The sequence below is a fragment of the Callospermophilus lateralis genome, chromosome 6, assembly GCF_048772815.1.
Source record: "Callospermophilus lateralis isolate mCalLat2 chromosome 6, mCalLat2.hap1, whole genome shotgun sequence".
Classification (NCBI taxonomy): Eukaryota; Metazoa; Chordata; class Mammalia; order Rodentia; family Sciuridae; genus Callospermophilus; species Callospermophilus lateralis.
In genome coordinates, this window is record NC_135310.1 from 106,122,702 (window position 1) to 106,143,972 (window position 21,271).

A 21,271-nucleotide genomic window follows, 5' to 3' on the forward strand; every position below is an offset into this window, starting at 1 on the left:
ACTGGGCTAAATTGAATTTTTAATTCTGAGATTAAAAGGAAAAAAAAAAACAAAGGAGGTAAATGAAGGTTGCCAATGTCAGATAAATTTAAAAGTATTTTCTTAGGTAAACTCAAGTAACAATAAACCCAGTAATAACAAATTATCATTATACTCCCAAAATACATGATTTTTTTTCTTTAATAGAATTTACTCATTAGATTCAGTAGCCCCTTCTATGTGTAGCCTAGTAGAAAATTCTTAAGTGTCAATTATTTTTTTTCACTTCCTAGTTCAATCTCTTACAATTGTGTAATCTTAAAAACAGTTAATTAACCTTTCTGTGCCTCAGTTTCTTCATCTGCTGGAGAAAATAGTGACTACTGAGGTTTAATCCCATAGGGGATTAAAGATTGTAATTAACATTGGTATAAATTCATGTATACATGTAATGGACTTAGAACAGTCCCTGGCATTCAGCAGGCACTCAATAAATACCAGCCATTTTTATCATTGTTTTTATTGTATAGCCCTTTTGTCCCACTTGAAAATTTGCATTATTAATTTTAAAAACCTCTTCGTGAGCAAAAATGGGATGAAATAGGCCAAAGCACATTTGTTTTTAAATGAAATGAACCACTTTATAGTGGTTTTATGAATTTTAAAAACGTTATTTTTCTCTCTGTACAATTTTAAAACATATAACCATCTTTGTTTGGTTGTTACAGCACATTCATAGCCCTATAATAGAAGTTAACAAGGAAACAAATACTTAGACCAACCAAGAGAAAGCGGTTCTGTCGTGGTTTAGAAGTAAAGAAATGCATTCAATAGAAGCAACTTTTAATAAGAAAAGCTAGTTAGAACACAAAACAGGCTCAGTCCCTTTAGACATGCTAAAGCCCAATTGAGAAATGTGTTTGTTCTTGCTTTCATTTTTTCCTTTCTCTGAATATTTCTTGATAAATGAAACACGAGTGGATTTAGTCATATGCTTAGAAACGAAGCCAATGCAAACCATTCAAATACTAATTAATTTTGACAGGTGCAACTGCGTATTTTTGGTAAACAGAGAATGCCAAGAAATTCTATCCAACCAAATAAAAGTAAATCCCTTAATTTTAGGTTCCAGCACAGGTGCCTCGTATTAAACAAAGCCTATTTGCTAGATATGCACATCTAAGAGTTGGGCAAATCCAAGGGCTCATATAAAGAATTTTAAATGATTACATTACACTAAAGTCTGTAACACATCCATTGTGTCTCTCTCAAAAAATTTAAATCAAATTTTCTTCCTTCGGCAGAATTTTACTTTTAGTTGCTTTGCCAGCTTCCTTTCCTGAAGACTTTCTTCCCTTTTAAAATCCATTACTGATCCTCCTTACCATTACTTCCTAAGAGGAAATTGTGTTTGATCCTTTAACAAGGTGTTTCAGGATCACAAAGATGTGTGGTTGTGCTCATTACAATTAACATTAACTTCAACCTGCTTAACTACAGATGTGTTCCTGATGGTCTCTCCCTGGAAGATATTAACAGAATTATGGCATCTTCTAAATAAACTAAGAAAAAGATTCTCAGACAGAGAAACAAATGGTAGTTAATTTATTTTACAAACAGATAAAAGAACTAAGACAATATACAGTAGTGGCTTAGGAAAGTTTTTTCATATATTTATAGCAATCACTTATTGACACAAATAAGCTTACTACATAATAAGGACAGATTTATAAGAAAGGAATTTGTGGGGGTCCAGTTTGAAATGACAATAGCCACATTAGTAGTAAACATCATCTGGTCACCAGGTGACCCTGGTGGTCACCATGGTGACCATGTATTCCAAACTCTGAACAATAAGCAAATTCATTAAGTTAGTCAGCTAAGCATTTGTTTGGGACACTAACACCTGAACTGTCTCTTAACTGACTTTTGACATGTTAACTGTATTTGAGAAAGCCAAGGTGCATTTTGATTGGCTGTGAGATACCTTCCTCCTGCCATAGGGTGAAGGGATTCTCTACAGTCTTTAATAAACTGCATTTTATATAATCCTGAATTTGTCCACTGCCCTCTTAGGTTTCAATATAGTTTACCTTTGGCAGTCAGTTCTTATTCACTCAGCTTTTCCAAAACAGCTTTTTGGTTGATTTTTGTTTCAGGGTCTAAATGTGCTTAGGTTCCTGTTTAATAATAATTTTTAAAAATAAAACTATGCTTTGATGAAGGCAGAAAATAAATATTCAACATCTACTCCTTAACCAACCAAAGAAATAAAATTTGATGTTACTTTTAAAGTTAAAGAAATCTTAATCATTCCACAAAAAGTTTGTGAGTTAGGTAAAAGTGAAGGCATTTGGGAATTTCTCAAGTTCCAGATAACTAGACAAAAAAAAAAAAAAAAAATACAAGCTATCAGCTAAAGAATGAGTGACAGCAAATAGTTACATAATTATTCATTAGGCACTATACATAAACACTTTATATATAAGAAGTCATGATATGACAATTATATGCTAACCAATAAATGAGCTTCATACAGTCATTATAAATCATTAGGTCATGACTATTCTTATTTTATGTGTTTAGGCAAATAACTGCAAGATACAACAATATAAATATTGATCTTCTAGATTTAGCAGCTGCTCTAAACAGAGTTTTCAGGACTACATTAGATGCTAATTTTAAGTGCATACAAGGCTTTGGCCTCTATAATACAATCATAAGTTAACAGTTTTACAAATTCATAAACATTAAATTAATATGAAACAATCTTAAAAAAAAAAAAAAAACAACTCTTTACGAGGCATCTAGTTTCTTATAGGCTTCTTCGATGAACACTGACAAGTTCTTCATCTGGGATGAACTGTGAAGAACATCCAAGTCCTTTAGAAGAGCATTTTGGTTTGGAATTAGCTTCAAAATTTCTTTCTGGAGGTAAAATGGTGTAATCAGTTTTTAATATTTTCTTATGAAAAATGCCTGTTATTTAGAGAGAACAGTATAATAGTGTCAAGTATCCACCACCCAAATCACCACTTGTCAACTCATGACTATTCATCTTTCAAATCTATCTTTCCCTTTCTCTATTTCTGCTCCTCTCACCATTGGTGGATTATGGATAGGAAAACAACAAAATAAAATAAAAACAACTGTTAAAATTTATTTCTCAAAATGTATTCTACAGTTATAATAGTGTGCGTGTATGTGTGTGTGTGTGTGCATGCTTGTGTGTGTATAGCATCATCTGTAACACAAAAGTTCTTTATTTTCATCACAATTATATCTTGGTATAGCTGTGCAATGAAATGTTACCAACAAACTATGGACAAGAATGACAGATCTAGCAAGGCATGGTGGATCATGCCTATAATCCCAGCAGCTTGGAGGCTGAGGCAGGAAGATTGCGAGTTCAAAGCCAACTCAGCAAAGGCGAGGTGCTAAGCACCTCAGTGAGACCTTGTCTCTAAATAAAATACAAAATAGAGATGGGGATGTGGCTCAGTGGTCAAGTGTCCTTGAGTTCAATCCCCAGTACCTCCCACCTCACAAAAGAATGAGAGAACTATATGAACCAACAAGGAGATATGTTCAAACTATGCAGTCAAATGAGATAAGTGATTTGCCCGTTTTTCTCAGGATTAGGATTTTTTTAAAGGAAGGAATAGGATATAATTTTACACATATGGAATTCATAAAACTGGTGATATAGTCAGTAGGGTAAATGGGTACTTACGTGAAGTGTGGGTGCTTTAAGACTGTTCTGAGAAAGTTCTGGAAGAGAGAGTACCCCACTACAATCCATTTGAAGCATCTAACATAGAAACAGAAAACTAGACTTATTTGAAAATATAGATATTGACCATTTTATTATTTTCCAAAGTTATCTTATTAAAATTTAAGCAATAAAAATTATATCTAAATTCCAGCAATACAATTTTTTCTTTTTTTATTAGAACTTTACAGTTACATGAAGTAGTTGGGTTCATTCTGACATACACACATGGGAACTAATTTCAGTTCATGAGCCCCTTTTTCCCTCCCCCTTTTCCTCTACTCCACCCTCTTCTCTCCCATTTTTCTTCCTTTACTCTACTAGACTTCCTTTTACTCATCTATTAATTTATATTCAATTGGTTCTTTTTGTTATCCTATCCTCTCCTCCCCCTTTCCTTTATTTTTCTCTAGCTTTCACATATTAGAGGAAACATTTGATCTTTCAGTTTCTGAGTTTGGCTTATTTCACTTAGCATGATATTCTTCTCCATTTCCATCTATTTACCAGCAAATTTCATCATTTCATTCTTTTTCAGCAACATATTTTTAAGCAATTACCTGTTTTACCTTTTCCTCCTCTTCTTCTACCTCATGTGCCACAATTTGAATTTTGTTCTTTAGTCTATGAATATTTTCAGTCATTGATTCTGTGGTCTCTACCATTTTATCTATTTCTTCCTGAATCAGAAAGAAAAAACAATTAATATTTAAATTAAATGTTATCAAATTAACTCCATTATCTATGTTTATATATGCATATACATATATAGATAGTCTTAAAAACCTCATATATTAAGACAGTTTGGGAAGAAAATAGTGAATTTTTCTGTTTCTTTCAAAAAACTGACTTCCTAGAAAGCTGTTTTGCCATTGTAATAATGCCTTATAATGAAACTGAATTTTACTGGAATAAGGAGATATACTCTATGTCCATGAATGCTTCTTCAAAAACTTACCAAAGCTGCTAGTATCAGAGATCCTTGAGGACCCAAATGTGAGTCCAAGGACTGATAATGAGCACATACAGCAGCCTTCCTTACGTATGATATAACTTCAGGTAGCAGAGAAACTAATTTCAAAGTTTTTTCATTTAGTTAGGAACATTTGCATGTCTGCTATTGTAGTTTGTCAAAGAAGGCAATACTGGTCATTAAAGCTGGGATAGTAATAAAAAAAAGTGATAGTTTCCCACAGACATGAATGAAATGAGTATGGGAAAAAACAAAGGAATGAGCTGGTTGTAGGCCAAGTATAGAATTAGTTAGCTTCCAGAATTCTAAAGAGTATTAAGTACTGTACTGAAATTCCTAGCAACAGTTAATGATAGCAATGCTTCTGGGAGTTAGGGAACAATTAAATGCATCTTAAAGAAAATATTCAGAGGTAATAACTCTTAATACTGTTCAGCAATACAGCCAATGCTACATCGATGTTCTTCTGCAAATACTGGAAGCAGAATTGTTGCTGGCAATTATAGCAGCATTCTTCAAGAAATATAATATTTATATAAAATATAAATACTAAATGGCTATTTTCTTAAAAGTGCACCTGCAGGTATTGGTAACTGCCAATTGCAGCTTTAATAAACTTCAAGAATTATAAATGGCTTTTACATTTTTAAATGAGAGTTAAAAACCAAACCAAAAGAATATGCAACAGGGAAAATATGTGTTCCACAAAATCTAATTTGTTTATTGCCTGTCCTGTTACAGGACACGTATGCCAAACCTTGAGTGCCTAAAATGTTGAGACTGTGAATTTAACTCACTAGAATGAAAACTCCACAGAGGAAGACTTTAATTCTTGGTTTTTTTTTTTTTTTTTTTTTTTTGCACCAGGGATTGAACTCAGAGGTGCTTAACCACTAAGCAACATTCCCTTTTTTTAAGATAGGGTCTCACAAAGAAAAAAGTTACCTATAATAAGGATTAAAAGTTTTCATTAGAATTTATTTTGTAGCATTGTTTTGCTTATCTTCTTTGAGTATTATTATCATTCTCATGCTGTTTCTTCATCAAAATTTTGTCATTCTTTTTCAATTCCTTTAAAAAACATTTTTTATGGGGCTGGGGATGTGGCTCAAGTGGTAGCGCGCTCGCCTGGCATGCGTGCGGCCTGGGTTCGATTCTCAGCACCACGTACAAACAAAGATGTTGTGTCCGCCGATAACTAAAAAATAAATATCAAAAAAAAAATTCTCTCTCTCTCTCTCTCTCCTCTCTCACTCTCTCTCTAAAAAAAAAACAAAAAACATTTTTTATGATTTAAATTGTTTTCTCAGTTTATCTTCTTTTTAATCATACACATGATCTGTTGTCTTTTTGCTTTAGTGTTTCTGCTAATTTAACTTGCAAATGCAAACTATTTACCTTAATATCTCATTCTTTCCTGAATTCTGTAACTTCATTTATTAGTAGTTTTAACACTGATTTATGATTTTTTTTTTCCACACCTTCAATCATTTTTTCAATTTCTTTCAACTCAGTTGAGATATTAGGTTAGTGTTCTTCTGTTTTGTGCCCTTGTCCTTTTGGCATGCTTTTATAAAATTGTCTATAGGAATGCTATTTTTGTTCCTCATTTTCAACATTTGCTTATGCTGATTTTGAAATACTATCGCTCCATTGTTATGAAAGATCTGGAGATTAAAAAAACAATACCTCAGCATTTTTAATGCCATCTTCCCAAAATATGAGATTTTGTTCAGTGTTTCCTTTTCCTTAGCGTCATCATTAAGAGCACAATAATCAATCATGTTATATAGGAGTAAAACTTGTGTTACTATTAACAGGTTTCAGAAAATTACTAACAATAACTCTAGGCTGCAGAGGGAAAAAGCAATGTTTCCAAGTAAGACACATAAGAGAAAACTAATGTATAAAATATTTATAAAACTAATGTATAAAATAAAATATGATTGTTTATTTTTGTCCCTCCTTCCCCCAAAAAATTCTGGTAAAATTTATGAAGAATTATCTCAGATCATGGCTGTTCACCAAAAGAACACTTTTTATTTTACACACTTAAACAGTTTTAAAACTACTAATTTGAAGACCATCTTATGTAAATAAACTCTGCCCAAAACACCAGTAGTGCTTTCATTAAGTAATTGACTACCACAAGTCTTAGATGGTATTTGTTTCTGTCACATGGATGTATTATTTTAACTGTAAAACAGAAATGTTTCCCCGTATTATAAAAATCACACTATGGCTTACTACTTCTTCTGAATATTTTTAATTGATTTGTGGAAATATTAAATATTAAAATAACATTCACCATTATTATTCACTAGAATCTTAAAAGACACCCTGATAAAGTAGTAATACTGGGGGTACAAACTAAAGGTAGTATTACACTGGGAATAAATGAGGTAACCACCAAAATAAAAAACAAAACAAAACAAAACAAAAAAAAACCCTATTTATTTATTTATAATATATTTAGATCTGTGGCTCCTATCTCTTCTACTAAATTCTTAAAACTATGGAAGGCTGGAATGAATTACTTAAGAATTTTGAAAATGCTAGAAATTCTTGAGGATATATTGTTTGCATAAAGCACTACTACCTCTACTACCTTGCAATCAGAATTGCTAACAAAGACCTAACACCACATCTACAAACTACTTCAAATGTTTAAGGAGGACTGGGACTGTAGCTTAGTGGCAAAGCGCTTGCCTACCATGCGTGAGGGACTGAGTTCCATCCTCAGCACCACATAAAAATAAACAAATACAATAAAGGCATTCGGTCCATCTACAACTACAAAAAAAAAAAAAAAAAAAAAAAAAAAAAACCTAAAAAAAAATGTTTAAGAATACTTTGTCCAAATTGTTTTGGTTTTTATAATTAATTGATAAGCTTCTTTAAGGTTCCTTTTTGTTCATATATCTACAAATTAAAATTCTTAAAGTTCATCAAGATGGCTAAGGTTATTTCCTATTAAGAAGGAATATAGCATAATAATTAAGCATCAAGCTCTCAAGTCAGACCGATTAGATTAGCATCTCAACTTGAAGCAATTTGTTTTAAGGTTCCATTAGAAATAACAATGTATGTATTTCTTTCCCATTTGTAAAATGAGATAATTAAGGTTAGACTCTAACTTACTGTAAGGATTAAGAGATATAACTACATAGAAAGCCCTCAATACACTTAAGCTATGATAACAATAATACAATGATTATATCTTCTTGCCATATACAGGATGAAACTAATGTTTTGAGGTTCTATGGCATATAGTGATGAATTCCTATAACTTTATAATTAAACATATTAAGACAGTTCTATTAAAACAGTTTGATAGAAAACAACAACAACAACAAAAATAGGACTATTACTTCACCACAATTATATCAGAAACATTTCAACTTCAGAGACCCCCAAATCCAGTATTTATTACTGGAAAAATATTATGGTAATTCTTAAAAATATTTTTAAAAGTCTCTTTCTCTTCTCTCTAACCTTCTAATTATGGATTCTCTATTCAAATTCCATACCTGCAATAATGCCAGACCTTCTTCATTAGCTGTTTCTTGTGCCTTTTCCATTTTCAGTAGATTTGAAACATTAGTTAAATATTTCAGCTTTCTGGGAGGGACTTTCATGGTTTCACACAACTGTAGTAATCTTAAGAATAGAATAAAATATGATTGTTTATTTTTGTTTTCAAACAGTTCTCTCTCTTTCTCTGTCCTGATATTCATAAAGGCTATAACATTCTTCTACCAACAATGACTAAACTATGGTAGAAGCTCCTGTCCCTCCTTCCCCCAAAAAATTCTGGTAAAATTTATGAAGAATTATCTCAGATCATGGCTGTTCACCAAAAGAACACTTTTTATTTTACACACTTAACAACTTACATGTATTTTAAAATCAAATTTTCCTTTTATTACCTATATATGTTTCTTTAAAAAAATTTTTTTAGTTGAAGTTGGACACAATATCTTTATTTATTTATTTTTATGTGGTGCTGAGGATCGAACCCACACAGTGTCTTGCACGTGCTAGGCGAGCACTCTGCGCTGAACCACAGCCCCAGCCCTTATATATGTTTTTTAAACTATGATGGCACATAAGTCTATTACTAATTGTGAATTGTTGGGTTAAGAGAGTCTACTAGTCAATTTACATTAATCATACATGAGAGTTTTTACCACAAAATTAATTCAACACCAAGAAGCGCATTACCTAAGCTGGGTCTGAGACTATATTCCAGAATTTTCTAACTGAAGCTAAGGGGATAAAAGTATTTTTTTTCCTGTTTTTTTATAAGGCTGAAAGATGTATACTATAGGAAGCTGTATGTTTACGTTTTTAATCTAGAGAAAACAACTGATAGCTAAAAAGAACTAAAAGAATGGAGATAGCATGGAGAGAAAAGCAGAAACAAGACTAATATGTGAAAATAGGTTCCTGTAGTAAATATCAATTTGGCAGATGCTAAGTTAAACAAAATGAAATACATTTATTTACTGTACAGATTATTATATGTTAATATACCCAAATATAATTTGTCAGATTATTTTTATTCATAGAATATCTTTAAAAACAAGTGTTTCAAATACGCTTTGAGAAATGCTGCTATAAAAATATTTATTCAGATTTCTAATTAGGACCTAGTATAGATTCTAATGCTGCACTCTGTTGTGTCAGAAGTAAGAATATCATGGGATGATTACTTTGGTAACTAAAGAAAGTGAGTTGTGAAAGTAAAAATGTAAAGAAAATAGGCAGGCTTTGAAATATATATCTTCATAGCTACATGAAGAAAACTGCCTATCTGTTGAATATAATTTCATCTTTTCTGACACTCTGACAACAATTATTATGTACTATGATATTGTCATTCATATGCTAAGCAACACTGTTTGTCTTATATATTTAAAAAAAAAAATTTTTTTTTTTGGTACTAGAAGTTAAACCCAGGGGAACTCAACCACTAAGCTACATCCCCAGCCCTTTAAAATTTTTTTTTTTATTTTGAGACGTGGTCTCACTAAGTTGTTTAAGGTCTAACTAAAATGTTGAGGCTGGGTCTAGAACTCGTGATCCTCCTACTTCAGCCTCCCGAGCTGCAGGGATTATAAGTATGCGTCACCATGCTCGTCACTGTCTTATGAGTTTATACAGCTGGTTTTATTATACTTCTATTCATTAAATTTTTTGATATCCTCCTTGTTCTTTAATAGTGGCCATTATATCTTTATGAAGCTTATAAGCTTACTTCCAGCAGTCCTTCTGTTCAATTTCTTTTAACAAACTCCTACCCTCACCTACCCCATTCTATCCCACTCTATTTTTCTACTATGGGTTGAGAACTAAAGAAAAGGAAATAGAATTTGTGCTCAAAGGACTCATAAGAGATAAAAAATTTTTAGGCTAACCTGAAACTGAAATATAAAACATGATTTTATGAAAAGAATAGTTGTGCTAATACTAGAGAAAAGTAATCACTGAAAATCATGGGCAGTGGTGTGGTTTTTAAGAACACTTGAAAAGAAACCTGTTAATGACTTGTCACAACATAAAGAGCAAAAATATCTTGAAACATGGCAATAAGAGTTTTGTGATTCTCTGGTATTTTATACAAATTCTCTGAAACTGAAATTGTTTCAGTAACACATGCAGCAGCAGTTTAGGTGAAAACACATATTTCCAAGCTGTGTACTTTATTAAAAACAAAAACAAAAAGCTTCATTTCATAAACGTCAATTTTAGCAACAGAAACAAAATTAGACTTTAAAAAATTAGTCATTTTTTAGTTGCATAACTATATTACCTTATCTTCAGGTAGTTGAGATGACATTGTATTTGTTCCTTTTCTTTAATTTTGTTACTCAAAATTGCTCTAGGAAAAAAAATATTTTAAATAAATATTTATTTAAAACACAAATGAATATGTGTACTTTTTCTCTCTGAATCCTCTCTAGTGCTCCTCTTTACTAGACAGGCAGAATCAATCACTTTTCCTTTTTTATTAAATATGTTTTAAACCAAAGTATAATGCAATTTTAAAACTCATATTGTATTATAATAATTTTTGTGCCTCACTTTTCTGATAGAATTTTGCTCTACAATAGCAGAATTCTGTCTTAATTTCTTTGTATCCCCAGTAGCATTGTAGCTTCCATAGAAAGAATCACTTTGAACGCAATTTCTTCCAGCATCCTTATTGGCAAAACAAATTAAAATTTTTACAGAAAGCAGATCAGGCCACAAAGACTAGACTTTTATTTCACTGACAGAATCCTAAGTTTCAAAAATTAAAGAAGCCTTTTTGCAGAAGGTTAATGCCCTCATAAGGTATTAAATTTATCTTCTTCTGAAACAGAAAAGGAATCCATCACTTTAACATATAGTGATATTTTAAAAAATGTCTATAGGAAACAAATAAGTAGGAACCAAATGAGTTAAAAGGAAAAACTGTATACTCACATTATTACTGATTCTATCATAGTTTGCAAATGCTCTCTGGTACTGTTTGAAAGAAGTTGCCAGGTTTTTCTCTTGTTGGATGTTATCTTTATCTGTTTTAGATTAGTATGTTTTATTTGTTCTGTTATTGATAATAGAAGAAGACTTTGGTCAATTCAGAAAGCTTGCTTGTTTTTACTTAAAAATTACTTTTTTTTAAAATCTAAAAACGTTAAGGGAATTATAAAAACAAAAAAAAATTCACTTTTTATTACATAGCTATAACGTGCAAGGTGTTGAATATGAGGGTTTTTTGGCCTACTATTATGTTAACTGAAACACTAATATTGGAATACAAACCTCAAATACACTAGGGATTAAACTCAGGAGCACTTAACCACTGAACCATATCCCCAGGCCTATTTTGTATTTTATTCAGAGACAGGGTCTCACTGAGTTGCTAAGTGCCTCGCCATTGCAGAGACGGGCTTTGAACCCACAATCCTCCTTGTCTCAGTCTCCTGAGCCGCTGGGATTAAAGGCGTGCACCACCATGCCCAGCTCAAATAATTTTAATTGAAGAACTAAGCTATGATTATTACAGCTTGGTACTCAGAAATGACTTGAATTCCTTAAGAACTTCACTAAGACAAGAAAATGATTTCTACCAAATACTGGATGGGAACTGGAACAAAACAGACTAATGGAACCACAAATAGATGTTCAATATGGATTACATTGTACTTATAAGGAATAAACAAGAATACATAGTATTGGCTCCCGTAAATATCCGTTTGAAGAAAAACTATGTTAAAAAAATACAGATGTGCAGAGCATTACAAAAGAAAAAAGGACTGTGCCCTATGGAAGTATAAAACCAGAACCTCATCTTTGGGGAGGAAAGACACAAATCATACCAATGAAGAAATGATGTTCAATGGGGCTGAGGATTAGCCTCAGTGCTATAGCACTTGCTTGGCATATGTGAGGCCCTGGGTTCGATCCCTACCACCACCCACACACACACACAAGGAAAAAAAGAGGCAATGTTTAAGATAACAACAACTTCAAACTAATTATTCCAAACTAGTGGTTCAAAACTAATCTATACAGTTATACAGTAGTGATAGAACATAAAGCATATTTGTCTTGAAGAGAAATAAGTAGGTTTGTCTCTATTATAGATCAGTAATAATTCAGATTGTGATATGATTTTTCTCTAGTCCTATCAACTTAGTGGCATAGAAGTCTAGATGGTATTTTGTTGGAGATATACAGTAAAATTTCAGTTGACCAAAATAATAACCATATCTTACAAAAATCTGAATTTCGGGATTTATTATTATCTTTAGCTTTTGCAGAATCCATAAACAAGATGCTGAAAATTTGTTCACGGCTTGAAAAAGTCACACAGTAGATAAGATATAGGCAAGGAATACCTTCAGAAGACAAATTCTTTGGATGATTTTTATTTCTTTTTCCTGTGTTTCTAACCTAAAAGGAAACACACACAGAATTAAACATCAGATAAATATCATCGTAACAATAGATTTGTCATATATATTGAAGAGGATTCATATACCCTCTCGTGGGTGGAAAAAAAGTTGCTGGTATTGTTTCCACAGAAAAAAAAATTTTGACCAATTCATGTATTCTTTAATAGGGAAGGGCTGCTAGATATATGCCTGTAATTCCAGGAAGGCTGAGATAGGAGGATGGCTAGTTAGTGAGACACTGCCTCAAAATTAAAAAAAAAATTAAAAAAAAAAGGCTGTGGCTAAGTAGCTAAGCACTACTGTATTCAAATCCCTGGTACAAAAAAAAAGGCGGGGGGAACAAATTTAGTTAGAATTATAAATTTCCCCCCAAACTGTTTTCTCTCTATGCTAATAAAAATCTACACCAAAAGACAGACTCTTGTCTTTTAACATAGAAATGTGATAAGAATGCATAGACTTTATTCCTAACCTTTGCATTTAAACATCTTAGCAATACCCCCAGGGACCCTTCTTCCTCTAAGAATTCTATGGTCAATGTTTATTTTTAGATTTGGAAGTAACAATTTTTATTTGACAACTTCCTAAATGTTACAAAAGTTTTCAGACTATGAGATGAATTCTATAATTTGTAGGAAGTCTGATCCTCAGACTTCAAATATTTTTCTCAAATACAAGAGATGATGTTCCTAATCAAAAGAGTACTAAAAGGTGAGACCTGATATTTTCATTACCTGTTTCTCGGACAACTCCAGCTCCTCATTATCGATTTTTCTTTTTGAACTTCTTTTCAACTGTTGAGACTTCTTCTTAGAAGCATTTGCTTTACCAGGCATCTCGATCTACATAGTAAAAGAGTAACAATGTTTTAAAAAGTGTGTAAAAATAAAAAGAACACTGAAAAATGCTAAAGCCTATAATGTTTCGTTTTAATTTTTCCTTCTTTAAAAATAATAATTTAAATAAGTTTTAGGGAGAGTATTATATGTTTTTAATACATTTAAACATTTTAAGACAAATAATTTGGCTTTTTGTATCAGGAGATCTAATTCAATTTCATTTTTTGAAATTGTTTCTATTTTTATGGCTTTAAAAATGATTTAAAAATGCTTTTGCATCTTTCACCTCCTATCCTCCATACGTTATCTCCATGTTAATATCAAAAAATTATACAGAGACAGAAAATGTCAGATCAAAGAATAATATCTTCTGATTTTAAGTAATGGGTTTTCCCATTGTTCAATTTATGGAAAAGATAGGAGGAGATAATTTTTACGATTATATTATCAATGAATATTTGTGGATATTAATGTGACAGCCTGACACTTATAAGGATTTAAGTCACATTTAAATACACTATGTACATTTTAACAAGAGTACAAAAGTATACCAACTACAAAATACACATGGGAATGGTGCTGTCAATGAGAATACTTAGAACAATTCCTTTTCCCTAATAGCCCTTTATCACCAAACTCATTTCTGATAGAGGAATGGGTTATGTATTCTTACACTAGACCACAGGAGTAAATAGGTTACAAGTTAGGTATAGTACCCAAGGAAATATGTATACACACACACACACACACACACACACACGCATATATTGTTGATAGGTACATATACTGGATATATAAAGTACTCACCATTCCTTTTCTAAACATACTTCTCTCCTACTGATAAATCTGCCATTCATGTACACACTGTCCCTTTGCCTGAGCTGCTCTCTCCCCTATCTTACCTATCCTCTCAGATTATGAGCCATCTTCTTCCCAAAGCCTACCTAAAAATGCTACTTCATTTATTCCAAAGTTTGTGGGCTCTTATGTCTTCTCTCATTTTACACTTACAGTTTGGATGTTATTCACTTTCTCTTAATATTCTTTACCCAATAACATGTAATTCAGCACTATTTTAAATTTGATTCTCAAAATTGGTGCAATTCCTTTAAATACAGAAATTGAGAATCACTTCAGAGGTAATGCTTTGTTTTTCTCCATTCATTATGATGCTAGCTTTGGGTTTATCATACATACACAGCACTTTTAATGAAGTTCCTTCTTGTTCTAGTTCTACACTGTTTTTTTTAACACGAATTGGTGCTGAATACCATCAAAGGCTTTTTCTGCATCTATTAAAATGATCATGTATGCAACTTCAGTCCTTAATTATATTTATGTTATAGATTATATTTATTGGTTTATATACATTGACCCAACCTTTGCATTTGTGAATGAAAACAACTTAATCATGTTGTACAATATTCTTAATGTGCTTTTAAATGTGGACAGCTAATCTTTACTAAGGATATATGCATCTATATTCATCAGGGATTTTGGTCTAGTTTTCCTTCCTTGATGTATCCTTCTCTGGTTTTGTTATCAGGGTGATACTGTGTTCATAGAATGGATTTGGGAGGGTTCCTTTCCTTTCTATTTCATGGAAATAATTTGGAGTGTACTGGCACAAGTTCTTTAAAGATATGGTAGAATCCAGCTGAGAATCCATTTGGTCCTGAGTTTTTCTTGTTGGAAGGCTTTTTATTACCACTTCAATCTTGCTGCTTGTGTTTTGGTCTGTTGAGGTTTTCTCTATCTTCCTAGCTCAATATGGGTAAGTCATGAGACTAGAAATTTGTCAATATTTTCTAAATTTTCCAAATTATTGAAATGTTTGTGTTCAAATTAGTTTCTGAAGATCTTCTGGATTTCAGCTATGTCTGTAGTGATATCTCCTTTTTCATCTCTAATTGATTTGGGTGTTCTGTCTCTCTTGGTTAATTCACCAGGGTATATATATCTTATATGTCTTTTCAAAGAACCAACTTTATGTTACACTTATCCTTTCTATTGTTTTCTATTCTTTATTTCATTAATTTTGGGTCTGATCTTAATTATTTCCAGTTGGAATTAGTTTTTTTCCTAGGGCCTTGAAATGTAACAACTGATTGTTTATTGGGGATTTTTTTTTTTTAAGTATAGGTATTCAATGTACTCTTACCACTCCTATTCAATATAGTACTTGAAATTTTAGCCATGAATAATTAAGACAAAGAAGGAAATTAAAGGGATATAAATAGGAAAGGAAGAAATCAGCTTATCTATTTGTAGATGATATGATACTACACATAGAAGATCCAAAAAACTCCACCAGACTTCCAGAGCTGATATTGAACAAAGTAGCAATATACAAAAATCAATAGCTTTTCTATACAGCAATAATGAACTTACCTGCCCCCCGCAAATCTAACCAAATTTAGATTTCGTTAAAAGACCTCTATAATGAAAATTATAGGTCACTCCCCCATACACTCCCCTAGGGCAACTGAGAATCAAACCCTGAATCATTCTACCTCTGAGCCACATCCCTAGCTCCCCAGTTTTTGTTGTTGTTGTTGTTTTTTACTCTCACTAGGTTGCTCAGGCCAGCATGGAATCTGGATCCTCCTGCCTTAGTCTCCTGCTTTGCTATGATTACAGGCATGCACTACTGCATGCACGTTAAAGGAAGAAATTGAAGAAGACATTAGAATATGGAAAGACCTTCCATGTTCTTGGATAGGCAGAATTAACATTTTTAAAATGGTCATATTACTAAAAGCAATCTACATATTCAATGCATTCCCACTGAGGCAGGACCATAACCCCAGATTAAAACCCTAGGCTAAAGCTTGATTTTTTGTTTTTATTTTTGGTTGTCTGAGTAGAAGACCCCACTCATGCTTAGATACCCATATGTTCTGTTGTTGCTCCAAGTTTCCTTGACTACCTTAACATTAGTTAACCTCATTAAGGTGTTTTGAACCCAAGCAATTCTTTTGTTTTAAGGAACAAGTATAGATAAATTCAGGTTAACAAACACATTAAATCATCCCATTATGGGAATAAGAAATTAAAGTTGTGCATCTTCAATTGAGACAGAGAAAGAGAACAATCAAAGGGGAACTTTCCATTGAAAGGTTGGTTCTTCATCAAAAGAGTATAAATACTCCTAGGCAGTCTCCTCCCATGCTGTAGGAGCTCTCCTTGCTTGCTTCTAATAAATCTACTACTGAATTCTCACCCTCATCATTGTGTACTTCATTCTTTGGGTGCATGAGACAAGAACCCTCCAGCCCTCACATGACCCTGTGTTACACCATCAAAATAACAAATACATTTTTCACACAACTAGAAAAAAGTCCTAAAATTTACATGAAAGAATAAAAGATTAATAATAGTCAAAGCAATTATGAACAATAAGAATAAGGCTGGAAACATCAAAATATCTGATCTCAAATTATACTACACAGCTAGAGTAACAAAAAAGGTATGGTACTGGCATAAAAACAGACATGTAAATCAATAGAATAGAACTGAAGATACAGACACAAATCCACATAGATACATTTATCTGATCTTTGGCAAGGGAGTCAAAAACATATGTGAGAGTAAGGATAGCCATTTAAACAAATGGTGCTGGGAAAATAGGATATTCATTGGCAAAGAATAAAACTAGATCCCTCTCACCCTGCACAACAAACAACTGAAAGTGGGTCAAAGATGTGAATATTAGACCATAAATTTTACAACTGATAGAGGAAAACAAAAGGTCAATACTCCAGCACTCCAGCACTCCAGCACATGACCTTGTTTTTTGAATCTCATTTTCCAGCACTCCAGCACATAGGCACAGGCACAGACTTCCTTAATGAGACTCTTAAAGCTCAAGAAATGAAACAAAGGATGGACAAGTGGGATGGTATCACATTAAAGCTTCTGCATAGCAAAGGAAACCAAGAGTGTAGAGAGTCTACTGAATGGGAGAAAAATCTTTACCAACTATTCTTTCAACAGATTAATATCCAGAATATACACAGAACAAAAAACACTTAACATTAAAAAACAGAATAACCCTATCAACAAATGGGCAAACAATCTATACAGACATTTCTCAAAAGAAGAAATACAAATGGCAAGAAATATATGAAAAAAATGTTCAATATCCTTATCAATTAAGGAAATGCAAACCAAAACTATACTGCAATTTTGTTTCACCTCAGACAGAACAACAAACATCAACAATACAATAATAGTGGGGTGCAGTGGCATATGCCTGTAATCCCAGCAGCTCAGTAGGCTGAGACAGGAGGATTGTGAGTTCAAGCTCAGCTTTAGCAATGACCAGGTGCTAAGCAACTCAGTGAGACCCTATCTCTAAATAAAATACAATAGGGCTGGGGATGTGGCTCAGTGGTTGAGTGACACTAAGTTCAATCCCTGGTGCCAAAAAAAAAAAAAAAAAAGAGAGAGAGAGAGAGAGAGAGAGAGAGAATACAAATAATAAATTCTGGTAAGAGTGTAAGGAAAAAGTCTCATATTGTTAATGGGACTAAAATTTAGAACATCCACTGTGGAAATCAGTATAGATTCTTCAAAAAACTAGCAGTGGAATGATCCTATGACACAGCTATTCCACTACTTGGTATTTATGCAAATAATTAAATCAGTATACTATGGTTATACACACATGCATATGTTTATAGCAGCGTATTTCACAAAATAGCCAACTTATGGAACTAGCCTAGATGTCTGTCAAAAGATGAATAGTTCAAGAAAATGTGATATATATATATATATATATATATACACACACACACACACACACACACACACACACACACACATACAGTAGAGTTTTACTTAGCCATAAAGAATGAAACTATACCCTTTGTTGGTAAATGGGTGGAACTGGAAAATATTATGTTAAGTGAAGTAAACCAGACTCAGAAAGTCAAGGATTGAATTCTTTTTCTTATATGTGAAAAACAGATGGAAAAAAAAAGTGATCCCATGACAATAAAAGGAAGACTAATAGAGTAAGAAAGGAGATTCAAAGGGAGGAGGGAAAGAGGAGGTACTGTGGAATGAAACTGACCAAATTACACTATGTCCATATATAAATATACACAATCATCCTCACTTTTATGTATACTTATAATGCACTAATTAAAAAAATACAATGGAGACAAGTAGAGTAGAGGAAGTAGGGAAAGGGGAGGTACAGGGAAATGAGATTGATCAAAGTTTATTAAGTGCATTTATGAATATGTCACAATGAGTCCCACCATTATGTATAAATTATAATGCTCTAATAAAAACTACAAAAAGTAATTGAGCATAATAAAAGTTTCCATAACAATATGAAAAAGTAATTTTATGTATGTCAAGTCTAATCATAAAATAATTGACCTTGTTTTTTGAATCTCATTTTTCTGGTGTAATATTTAAAGAGTGGACTTTATTTTTAGACCAATTATAGTTTTACAGTGAAACTGAGCAGTAAATATAGGGAGTTCCCATATAGCCTCTGCCTATGCCAATCCACTCCAATTTCCCCCATCAACATCTAACACCAAAGTACTGGAGCTGCTACAACAAATCTACCTTGTCATATCAACCCAAACCCACAATTTAGATTACAGTCCATTACTGATGTTGTATAGTCTATGGGTTTGAATAATTAATTAATTTTAAATTGTATTTTACAAAAGTATCAGTTGTGCATGAAAAGATTTTTTTTTTAAAAAATCAGTCCTTTGTCAAGATTTTAGAAAGAATTGTTTTAATTGAGGTCATAAAACACAGCATAAAAGGTTTCTAAACCTCAGCATTATTAATATTTTGTATGGGATAATTTTTGGAGTTGTTGTTGTAGGAGGCTATCCTGTGCTCTGTAGATATTTAGAAGTATTCCTTGTCATCATGCTTCAGAAGCTAGAATCCAACCATTCACAAAGAGTGAAAAACAAAAATGTCTCCATACATTGTGAAATTTCCCCTGGTGCAAAACTGCCCTATGTTGATAACCACTGCTATGGTGGTTAAGAGTTAGCCAGGGATGAGGATAAATAAGTTGTCCAGGCTGCAAATCCTAGCTCTGCCACTTAACAAGCTATATAGCTTTGAAATAATTAATTCAGTTACTGTATTAGTAAAATAGCTTAATAAGAGTACTAACATCAGAGGTGTCTGAGGGGCTAAAATGATTTATTACAGAACATATAAAGTGCATAGAACAATACTTGGGTCACAGTAAGAACTCAATAAACAAAAGTCGTCATTTCTATCACTATTGGGATAACTGTGGTGTATATAAAAAGAAACAGAAATTTTGTCCTGTTTCTGGATCCACAGGAAACCATAGCCTTGTCATAGTGACTAGAAACAGATATGGCAATTCCTATCTATCATGTGGTAACTGCTATGAAAGAGACATGACTGAATGAATACCTCAAATTTGATTGCGTGTACATGTAGGAATACACAGTATTTAAAGAAACCATTATTTGAATTACACTTTGAAATATTTAGCCAGAAGAAGAATGAATGAATGAAGTATTTAAGAGAAATCGGCAAAAGCAATGGCAGGTCAGAAGAAATGTAACTGGTGTCGACGGCAGGAAATCTTCAGCGAGGCTTTCACAGTGTAAGGTAGGAGTAGAAAGAAACAAGGCACCAGGGAGAGTTTGCAGTCGGACTGTACACCAAAGAGGGAGGTATCCCACGTAGTTTGGTTTCTCCATCACCTTGCTGAAGCTCAAATCAGGGTGCTCAACCCAGAGGGCACAAGAGGGTGCACGACCCCTGAAGAAACACGGACACTGCTCTCTAAAGCTGCACTTCGTTCACCACCGACTGCGCAGAGCTTCAGGAATGTGGCCAAGGAGGATGACCACAGTGAGGACGGTGCGCAGCTTCGCGCCCTGGAGAAAAAACAAATACCTCAGCCTTCGGCTCCTGAGTTGCAGACCTTTTGGGACATCGGACATTTCCCTTTGAAAAACCGCCTCGCTCGTCAAACAGAAATCTCGGAGTTTGCTATAAACGTGTTGGCTACGAAACTCATCCCTTAACCTGGACTCACGACTCACCACTGACTGATTCTTCTTCAGTCTTTCTGGAATTTGTGCTCAGACTACTTCGCGCCCAAATAATCAAAACCCGGAGACCCGGAATAACGTGAGAAGAAAGCGGAAATGCTTGCAGTAGAAGGCGGTCGTCCAGGCCTGCTCCTGACGTCATCAGAAGCGCGCTCGCAGAACGTATGATTTGATTGGTCTGGCAGAGGGCGGTGTCAGCCTTGGCTCCCTGATTGGCCTAGGAGGCATTCGCGCTTGCACTGTTGCTGGGACTTCCAGAAGTGTTGACCTCTTGGCAAGTGAGGGGCGGGGGCGGTGTGCGTGGGGTCTGCCGCCCTCTCCCACAGAGCTGTCAGCAACAAGTCCGCCAGTGAGTAGAGTTCTGCACCTGGGAGCCCGTCAGGCTTTCAGATACTTCCATTTTCATTTTTCTGGCTCGTCTCTGCTCTACCCCTTTTTCTCTCCTACTCTGTCCTGTCCTTTTTGTTTTCCTTCCTACTGGAAAGGATAGCACTTTCCTCGACTTTCTTTCTCCTCAGGGTTAAATTTTCATTCAGGTCCTTGGGTATTTGGAGGCACCACTGCAAAGGTGCTCTTCAGTTCAGGAACAATGTCGCTGTCATCTCGGGCCACAGGAGTACCTATTAAGCAGAGCTCATTTTTCCTATGATTCCAGAGGGGTTGCCCCCCCCCCCCCCCCC

At 33.6% G+C, this 21,271-nt stretch overlaps 2 protein-coding genes across 2 annotated transcripts in view; one reads left to right on the forward strand and one right to left on the reverse strand.

The window, feature by feature from the left end:
• Positions 1-2,251: 2,251 nt before the first annotated feature.
• Cenpq (centromere protein Q) lies at positions 2,252-20,267 on the reverse strand. Its single transcript, XM_076860109.2, has 9 exons — positions 20,238-20,267; positions 13,405-13,512; positions 12,614-12,668; positions 11,196-11,316; positions 10,540-10,608; positions 8,255-8,384; positions 4,312-4,431; positions 3,713-3,790; positions 2,252-2,907 (listed from the first exon to the last, which is right to left on the reverse strand). Exons 2-9 carry the CDS (start codon positions 13,504-13,506, stop codon positions 2,776-2,778), a joined length of 807 nt encoding a protein of 268 aa, XP_076716224.1. The 5' UTR covers positions 13,507-13,512; positions 20,238-20,267; the 3' UTR covers positions 2,252-2,775.
• A 551-nt stretch (positions 20,268-20,818) lies between these two features.
• Mmut (methylmalonyl-CoA mutase) overlaps positions 20,819-21,271 on the forward strand; it is a 33,465-nt gene continuing 33,012 nt past the window's right edge. Inside the window, exon 1 of the mRNA XM_076858609.1 lies at positions 20,819-20,940. The gene's annotated coding sequence lies outside the window, so the exon portion shown is untranslated. The remainder of the gene's footprint in view (positions 20,941-21,271) is intronic.